The sequence below is a fragment of the Eretmochelys imbricata genome, chromosome 5, assembly GCF_965152235.1.
Source record: "Eretmochelys imbricata isolate rEreImb1 chromosome 5, rEreImb1.hap1, whole genome shotgun sequence".
Classification (NCBI taxonomy): Eukaryota; Metazoa; Chordata; order Testudines; family Cheloniidae; genus Eretmochelys; species Eretmochelys imbricata.
The window spans coordinates 19,586,228-19,596,184 of record NC_135576.1 but is presented as its reverse complement, the minus strand read 5'-3'; the positions used below and the strand labels follow the sequence as shown (position 1 = coordinate 19,596,184).

The following is a 9,957-nucleotide window of genomic DNA, read 5'->3' as shown; positions in this document are numbered from 1 at the left end:
TGATGATGAGGAGAGAGCTGTAAACTTGGAACAAGTTTAAGACTTTTAAAAAACAAACAAACCAACAACACAAAAAACACCAACCGAGGAAGGACAGAGGGAACAACACATCCCGCCACCACCAAGATTTTGAAGAGTTTGTGAATAACCATGTGTTTATAAAAACAAAAGAGGGAAAAGTTACTTGGATTTTTTTTTTTTGGCTGGCTTTTATTTTTGTTCTGTTTTGGGTGGGGAGATTTTGGGACACTTGTTTCCTGGTGGTGAATCAAAAAAACAAACAAACAAACAAACAAAAAAAAAAACAAAGCCAGGTGTAGTGTTCGTTTAAATCGGGGAATAACCCTGGACCAGGACTGAGAACCAGTTAAAGTACTTTTTGTTGTTATTTTTTTGTTTTTGGGGGGTCAAACCTATGTGAGCTAATAAAGCACTTTCGCAGAAGATTTCTCTCTTTAAAATAGATACATATTTCCTTGGACTATTGTGAACAGATTTGTGGCCATTAAGGTAAAGTTACAATTTGCTGTTAGAGTAACTTTTGTGTGATTTTTTTTAAAATTGTTGATCCCGTTGTGTTATTTTTTAAAAAAAACCTTACAACTTGTGCAATGTGTAAATTCAAACTGAAAATACACTGTACTAGTGCATCTATGCAGTGTAGCTATATGTATGAACTTATATTGTTCAACGATCCATCTAACGAACTTGGTGCTTTGTTTCCTGCTGGAAAATGAAGTCAGGTTTTGAGGTTTTGGAGTATATAGGGCCTGTAGCAGCAACATTTGAAGTAAAAGTATAACATGCTTTAAGGGTGGAGTGGGAGGGGTCCGCTGGCATGGTCCCCAGAAACTTTTGAGTGTAAAATCAAATGGTTGATTCCCCCCCCCACAAGTTTGCTGCAATACTCTCTGTAAATTGAAACCCAGCATGTGAAATGTAGCGTTAGGTGCAAAAAACAAAAAAAACCCAAAAAAACAAAAAACAAAAAAACCCAAAACACAACCAAATCAAAACAGAATTTAAAAAGATGACCTGGATAATACGGGTGTGTGTGTATGTGTGTGGGGGGATATTGTTCGTCTTGGCAAAGTCTTTCAATCACGTGTGTATTTGCAGCCTAGTATAAACTTGCTTTGCCATGTGTATGTGTGTGAGCTGAAGAAATTTAAAGTGTAATCAATTTAAAAGTGCTTCGGACGAGGAGGAAATCTGCACCAATTGACTGGGATTTCAGGCTACGTGAGCTGCGGGTCTGGAGGACAATGAGGTGCCCGCTTGCGTTTTTTCTTTTCCTTTTGGAGGTGTTACTGTGAAAGCAAAGCCCAGAGCCAGGGGAACGTGCTCTTTTTCTGCTGCTGCTTTGTCCCCTTTCCTTAGCTGAACTTGCAGTCCGGCTTGTTTTGGTTTGTTTGCGGGGTTGCCCCCCCCCCTTCCCTCCCTCTCGCTTTCTCCCGAGGCAGAAAGAGTTAGGTTCAGAGTCAGAGCTCTGCCGTGTCTCTCTTGCTCTTTAGTGGCGGTAGCGGTGTGTGTTTGGTGAATGCCGTGATTATAGCAATGAAACCCAGAGCTCGGTACTGTTCTTGGAAGGGGAGTCCCTTCTCTCCTCTCTCGGGCGGTAGGTACCGCCGCTGGGCTAGAGTCGATCGGTGGCCGGCCGGTGTAATGGTGGAGCTAAGTTCGGATCTGTGGGCTCGGACAGGAGCTGCTGGAGGGGGCTTGCTCACCATGCGGCTTTTTATTTTTGAATGTATTTATTTATTTGCCTCCACGGGGGCTGCGAGCTCTTTATGGAGCGAGTCTCCCTATGCCCCCCCCCCGCCCCCGGTTGCCCACTTTAAAGGAACTGATGACTTTGCAAAGGGGCCTGGGGTGCTTTGATTATTATTATAATTATTATTATTTTTTAACCATCCTCTCTTTCATAAATGAGGGATTTGGTCTAATTGTCAAAGCCTGAATTCGGACCCCATCCCCTTCCACTCCACCCCCAACTCTGATTTCCCTTTGCACCCGGCGGCTCTTCACTCTAAAGACTTTGGGTCTTTAAAAAAAAAAAATCCTTACATGCTGCTTTACATGGAAGGAGGAAAAGGAAAAAAAGTTGGGAGCGGATGGCTGTAGTTTCTTCCCTGCGATTCTCATTCATTCCTCGCTGAACCTCCTGTTGCATAAATGATGCGTTGAGAGCGTGGCTCTATTTTTCCTTTTTTTTTTGGATTTGGGTTTAGAGTGGATGTTACCAGGTTTCGATCGTCTCTTTTGGAAATACAATATCGCCTTTTTTGTTGTTGTTTTTGCTGCCCCTCCATCTTTTTTCCCTCCCTTCTTCTCAGCTCCCCCTCCCCAATCTACCCGCCCCCCCTCCCCCCCAAAAAAAATCCGATTGTGTTTCCTCTAAGGCTCGGGACTGGGTTTCTGATTGCGGTTATTTCCATGTTTCTAGGTTTGTGTGATTTTGCTAAAATGCATCACCAACAGCGAATGGCTGCCTTAGGGACGGACAAAGAACTGAGTGATTTACTGGATTTCAGTGCGGTAAGAAACAACGGTGGAAATTAACAACAGCTGTAAAAAATATCTTCTAGCTGATCTGTTAAACTAAAAAACCAAAAAAAAAAAAAAAACCCAAACAAAAAACAAAACAACAAAACTGTGATCTAAGTACATTGGGTAATTTTTAATCAGCAGCTAGACCCATGGTAAATATGCTCGCTTAAAAAACAAAAAACAAAACAAAAACAAGAGTCTTATTATATTTTCTTGTACGTGATGGGAGATGCAATCTTGTGCCTAGCTTACTTTTAATGTCATGGATGTCCAGAAATTATTTTTACAAAAAAATCAACCCACCTAAAAATGGACATTTCTCATCATTAGTTAATATTAACAATAATATAATCCTATTACTCAGCACTTATTTACATTGTCAAAGTGTTGATGGCACGTGAACTAATTAATTACTAATTAGTTACTTATATTCTACTTTCAGTTCTTCCCTTGTTTCATTTTTTTGGCACATTGAGAGTGCAAAGAAATCCACAACTGCCTCAGTTTAAAGTTTTCTCTGAAATCTCAGATGGCTTCTGCTGTCGTTAAACCTGTTTAAATCTTTTCTGAGGATCCCCGGATAGATGGTGCTTTTTTAAAAGTACTTTTTGTCTCTTTGGGGTTCTTGTAAATAGCCTAGTTCTGAGGGCAAACGTTAATCTGGACGTGTGCACTTGTCTAGTTTTATTCCCCCCACCCCATCCTTCCTCTCCCTTCCTCCTCATCCCTCCCTCCTTCCCCACAATATGTCAGGAGCATTTATTTAAGGGAAAAAACCAGTTTGGTGTAAGGTGCATGTATGTTCTAAAAAGAATCAACATTACCACGAAAATCAAAACCACCTTGTAAATGAGGCTATTTCAGTCTGCTGCTGCTCTGGAAGAAAAGGAATACTTGTGGCACCTTAGAGAGTACTCCTTTTCTTTTTGCGGATACAGACTAACACGGCTGCTACTCTGAAACCTGTCATTATGCTGCTCAAGACTTTCCTTTGGAGAAATGGCTTTGGGAAGTTTGGCCAGGAAATGTAGCCTGAGGCAGCTTTGCAGGCCCCCCCCCCCCCGCCTTTGCTTGTTGCACTTTTTCCATTTGTTCCTTCGCTTTTTGCAGGCTCTGACTCAGGGAAGGTGCGTATTATCCACTAGACACGTCGAAGAAGAGGGAAACCAATTAGGGTCGAAATAAATGCTGGAGAGAGAGAGAGAGAGAGAGAGAGAGAAGGGGGAGGGGAAGAGAGAGATTGAGAGAGAGAGAGAGAGTCTTGCTTCAAATTGCTCTCATGTTAGAGACGAAATGAGAATTTAGGGCAGGTGGCACTTTGCATTATTATTATTTGGGTTCACATATGACAGGCAAATCCTAAAACGGGATGGAAATGGACATTGCTACATTTATGGCCAAGGTTTCAACAAAAACTTTTTTTCCCTTGCCTTTGTCAGCATAGGCGTTTGAGTGGGGATTGTTCCTCACTAAGTTTTGGTAATATTGTTGGGGTCTGTGATTTTTCCAAATGCTAGTTGTATTGTTTGGGACTCTAATGAGCCTAATTAAAAAAAAAAAAAGGTGGAAGTGGTAAGGGGCTAGGGGTGGGGTTGTAAGAAATACGGTATCATTTTCGGTACCATCATCTCAGATGGATGATTCATATTAAGTAAACTATTAATGTCCTTTTTTAGAGAATGTGGAAGGAACTTTGGGTTAACAATGAACACAAAATCTCCTGTTTTCCAGCAGTAATGTTTCTTTGTTTCTTGTAGATGTTTTCACCTCCTGTGAGCAGTGGGAAAAATGGACCAACTTCTTTGGCAAGTGGACATTTTACTGGCTCAAGTATGTAAAATCTTTGCTTAGCATGCAATTAAAATAGTCTTATTTATTTACATGCATTTTGTCCGTTTTGGTTGTGTTAATCTGTTTTGGAGAGCACATTCATTGAGCGCTATATAAGAGCTGGTAGTATTATCATTATTATTATTTCGACAAGTCTGATTGGAACATTTTCAAATATTTTCATACGTTTGTTATTGTAAATAAAAAAATCAACAGTATAATTGTTCAAAGTGAGCTAGGTTAAATCTCATTTTTAAAAAAATCAAACGTTGGAGAATGCTTTGTTTAAAAATGGGAGTTTCTGTGTTTATATGAAGAATGGTAACCAAAACAGCTAGGATAAGACTTAACAGTCACAAAGCCTCTTTTATTAAATAAATAAATAAATAAATAAATAAATAGGAATCATAATAGAAAGGTCAGCCATACTAAAGCAAATCATTCTTAATTTTAGAAGTTAATGTTTACTGATGGAATAATCATGATCAACTTGAAATCTCAAAATTTTCCTTTTTAATTTAAGACACTGATACTTTTTCTTTCTTAATGTTTTTACTCCTTTCAAAGAGTCCCCTGAAATTCACTGAGTATTATCATTATTATTATTATTATTTATTATTTATTGTAGTTGTAGTATATGGGTGACTTTTTCATTTAATAAATATATGAGCCTTGTTCGTGACATATTATATATGTGTATCTATGTATATGTATAAATCAGAGTTTTCGCAATAGAACACCTGTACAATGATTGTCTGGCAATTAGGGAGGAGTTTTATGTCAGAAATTTTTATATGCCTGACTACTTCAAATTACACACATTTAAATTTCTTTATTCTTTTGGCTATTCAGTTCCATTTAAGAGGGTTTCTTACATTGCTGCAAGTAGTGTTTTGGATGTGTCACAAATACATCTACAGTTAAACAGTTGCAGTGTCTTAAAAGTACTGGCAATTGAACATAACTGTACAATGTACCTAACAGTATTGTATACAGAATACTGCTCTAAATCAGGTAGTAAATTTGGACAAGTCTTTACTGCAAACTATCACTGGATCTCTCTCTCTCTCTCTCTCTCTCTCTCTCTGTGTAAAAGTCACTGCATATAGTTTCATGTCTGTTATTTTCAGTTTGTACTCAAGTAATTAAAGAAACCTCTTCTGTGCATTCAGTTTAACCATTTTTGTGAAATGCACTGATACGTTAATTAACTTTTAATTTCTAAAGAAGGACTTTATTACCATTAATTTGATGTTAGGTTGTATTATACAATATTTATATGTCCTATTAGGTGCCACTTAGCGCTATTAAACTCTATTTTTTTTCTCCTCTGATAATATTTAGATTTTTAAAATAATGACAAGATATTTATGATTTTTCTTCATAAATATAGTTATATTTTCAATGTAGTGACTTTGGAGATTTTACTGATCTCAATAACTTTATAGTCATAGTTTGCCTAATATCTCTTATGTTAAAGTGCTTAATCCTATTTTTATAATTTTATTGACAATAGCTGTTTTTATTGAATGTATAATATTCAATACATTTGTTTTCATTGGACAGAAGTGTAAAGCATTTGTGCCAGACAAATCAATTTGTCATGCTTATACACAATCAATGCAGTAGCTAACTCTGGTCTAGCAGTAATTAAATAGATTGCTATATTTAAGAAATTTGTCTTACGCTTCAGCTATGAAGCCAGTGTGATCAAAAATAACAAAGGATAAAAATTCTAAACAGTTAGTGAAATTGAGTTTTATAGTGTTTGTATTATGTCTAAAATTGAAACTATGGAAATAACTTTGGTGCATCATTTTTGACATGCAAATGATTTAATGAACTGAGGTAAGTCAGTAATATTAAGATGTGGACCATTTAAAATAGCAGCTCTCATTGAAATTCATACTTAATCTCACAATCTGTGCTAACATGCATATGCTTAAATATAGCACTTTGTGATAGAAGAGGGTAGAATTGCCCTGCCTGATAAATAGAAATATATATTGGTAGATTTTATTCACAGTGTGAAGAAAATGTTCACTATTCTTTGTGTAAATAACTTGCAATTTACTATATAAAAATCTCCTGTTTGGTCATTAGACAGGCAATTTAAAATGCTTGTTCATTGGTTCCCAAGAAAGATGTCAATGCCCACATATTAAAAGTATTGTACCTAATGCACTAAATCGTATATCTGTGGCCTTGAAGATATACTTGTATAAAGAAAAAGTGTAGTTATTGTTTCATGGTATATGTGTATAGCTGTGTATAGTAGTGCCTTGGAAACTGCTGCAAGATATGTTTTAGATAAATGAATATTCAGCAGCATTAAAAACAGTGATATTCGTAATTCAGAAATATAATTTATTGTCCCAATTTTTTTTAGCTATCAAAATTTGTTCAAAACTGAGACTTGTATGCAGATTACTTTTTCTACTGGGTAGATGAACTTAAAAAGTTTGAGCAGACAAATGACATTCCTCAGTAAAACTGATATTTCTTGTGTTGAAGACGCACAGATGTCGTCATCCCTCTGTGTTGACTTGAAACTTCTGAGTACAAAAAAGACCCCAAAGAAAAGTAGTCCCATGTAGTGAGGTGAAACTAACTGTGTTTGTGCGGAGTGTGGTAACATTTAATCTTGAAGTCATTTTATAGCTCTTTATTCATTTAATACACAATGCTCTGTTGTGATTTGTAGTGTGTGAATGAAAATAAAGTAGAGCCATATTTCCTTTAATCTTTAATTTCACAAACATGGATTCTTACCACCTTAAGAAATGGTGAGGCTGCAAGGGAGAAAGGAATGTAACCTGAGCCACAGCCATCACATTCCCATGGAGCATTTTTCACATGAAAGGTTTTTGTCAACCCAGTAAAGGACCAGCAGCTTTTGTTTGATGTTTGCAGGTGTTCAGCAGAGAGCACTAAAACAATTCAGCCATGCTCGTTCAGAGGCTTTATGACCTTAACAGGGGGAATTGGTGAGGATTGGAATTATTTTTAAGAAAACTTCCCTAGAGTTATTTTAACTTGTATATTGAAATTGTAAAGTGATTTAGTACCTGCTAGCCAATGGTCTTAAACCAAAGTGAGAAATACACATGTCCATTTGAATCAATTATTTATTTATTATTTATTTATTAATTTTTAGGAAAGGATGGCAAAATAACAAAATCTACTTTTCCAACATTCTAAAATATTTTGTGAATATCTGTCATGTTCTTCATTTATATCAACTCTCTACAATAAAAACTGTTAGCTAGCAATGGGAGTGTGAGATAAGAGAGAGACAATAATTGTTTGTACTTGATTTTGAGAATAGATTTTGAAACAGACATATGATATTGTTGGTACTGAACAACTTGTTAGATCTAGTACATTGGTCACATCTGGCACACTTCAGATTTCCAGCTATTATATGGTGGTTACAAAATCCCTCTCCCTCCCAGTTGTGTTAAATTTTGGCTTCTTCTTCTGCAAGTATTTAATTTTATCTACATTTTCAAGCATCTATCAAAGATTGCTTACAGTATGTGTATTTGAATATTGTGTGGATGAGAACAGCAATAGAACGAATTAATGCTTAGGATAGGCCATTCCTATTATGTGAAAAATCTTCGTTAGCATAGACATTACTGAATATGTCTATTGATTTAAAGGATTTAAAAGTTTGTGTTTAATTGTGTCCCTAGTTTGATTAAAGTTGTCCTGAATTGGAAAAATAGTGATTACCAATTAATATTTCTTTAAGTAGAAAGACACACATTCAGTTTGATTTTGAAGTTATTTTTGACTTGGCCTGTGTTTGTGGGTAAATTGTAGCAAAATGTGAAGGGCTTTTACACAGTTCATTCTTTGAGCATGGCCTTCTGTGATAAAGCACATTTTTTTTATTATTAGTTGATCAGCAGGAAAACTTACACTAAATATAATATTTACCTTAAAAAGGGTTTTGGTAGCTGTTGAGTCTAGTGCCACCTCAGTTTGCATCCACAGCTCACATTAATGTTAGTAGGAATCGTGTGTGTGTGTGTGTGTGTGAGGGGGAGAATAGACGTGATTGGGAGATTTTTTTTTTGAGGAGTGCTATTATTATTTTATTTTTTAAAAAAATGCAGAATTACCATTCAACAGCAGAAAATAAAGTATGAGAGATTTTAACCAGGCAGAGGAGTAGTTTTAATAACTGAGAAGTAGAAACTGGCATTGGTATATGATTATATGTTGCAGTTAAATAGGTGCCCTGAAAGACTAGCTGTAGATGTTCAAATTTGTAATGGATTACGTTAAGGGTCAGACTTAGAAAAATATTATTTAATATGGGTGTGGGCTTCAGTTGCATGTTGTGTCATGTTTATCAATTTGACACACGACATTCCACCATTTTGGTGTATGGATGCAAAAAAAAAAAAAAAAAAAAAAGTAGCAGTAGAAATCGCAGACCCTTGGATCATTTAACCTGCCAGTCTTCACCATGGTCAGATTGTATTTATGGATTGTAATATTCTTCTCTTATTTTGTCTTTTGCTAAATCTTTAGGATTTAGCTACTCAAATACTGAAGAGCAACTACTTTCATATTTTTCATCACTAATGTTGTGTAATTATGATTAAGAAGAAAAAGAATGCTGGTTACCTCCCATCCTTCCAGCTATGTTTATGTATAAAGAGCTTGATCCTGCTCCTATTAGCCTCCACGGCAAATCTCTTGTTGACTATACTGGAAGCAGAATGAGGCCTACATTGTGGTGTTTGAATTGGCCCTGAGATCCCATATTACATACTTATAGGTCTTAAACGTTTAGGCATAAATAGAAGAGATTATTACCAAGCATGTACCTTATTCAAAGTGCCAAAGTGAGTGTTATTCTATAAAGAGCATCCTAAAGTAAATGCCATCTCTAATTATTTGCCTATATTTTAAAATTTGAAACTAAATTAGTATCTTAATAATATCAGAAAGAAGATATGATCCCCTCTTAACTTCTGACGAAGAGGTCACTGACATACTGTAGCCTTGGAAGATGATGGATAGTTTAGGTAACAATTTACAAAAAAGGTTATGTAGAGTGCAGTACCGTGTTTATTATATTTGAAACTGTAATATATACATGTACTTTGCTGTTAGCTACTGTATCTTTTTTTGTGTTTAGTATGGGTTTGTTGTTTAATCATGATCAGGATATACCTATCGCACGATGTATGTAGGTATGCAACCCCATTTATGTAGTTTATAGTTCTAAAGCATATATTTTCACAGTCTGAGTGATAAAAAAATTAATTGGGTCCAAAATTCAGCCAGTGCAGCTTGAAAGAATCATGTGCAGCTGCTATGGGAGTCTGTCGGCCAAATTAAGCATTGACATAAATGATGTTATAAGTTATTGAATGAATGTAAGTTAGTCTTACGAAGGTGCAAGTGTTAAACCAGTGTGACTTGCCCTGATCTGGCATTAAATGGGGTTTCAAAACCAGTGTAACTTGCACACTGAGGGATACAGTAGAAAAAGAGATTATCAGGATGGTATGAGATACAATAGGTTTCTTCTAATTTGGTTTGTTCCCACACCAC

The 9,957-nt window shown here is 36.1% G+C and overlaps 1 protein-coding gene across 2 annotated transcripts in view; it reads left to right on the top strand.

The window, feature by feature from the left end:
- The first annotated feature begins 410 nt into the window (after positions 1-410).
- Positions 411-9,957, top strand: part of TCF4 (transcription factor 4) — a 316,697-nt gene continuing 307,150 nt past the window's right edge. The window contains exons 1-2 of one of the 2 annotated variants that reach the window (XM_077816689.1): positions 411-510; positions 4,308-4,380. In XM_077816689.1, the coding sequence (XP_077672815.1) occupies positions 4,308-4,380 (73 nt within the window). In that variant the 5' untranslated portion in view covers positions 411-510. Of the gene's footprint in view, positions 511-2,466; positions 2,539-4,307; positions 4,381-9,957 lie in introns of those variants that run through there. The other variant, XM_077816688.1, reaches the window with a different exon arrangement.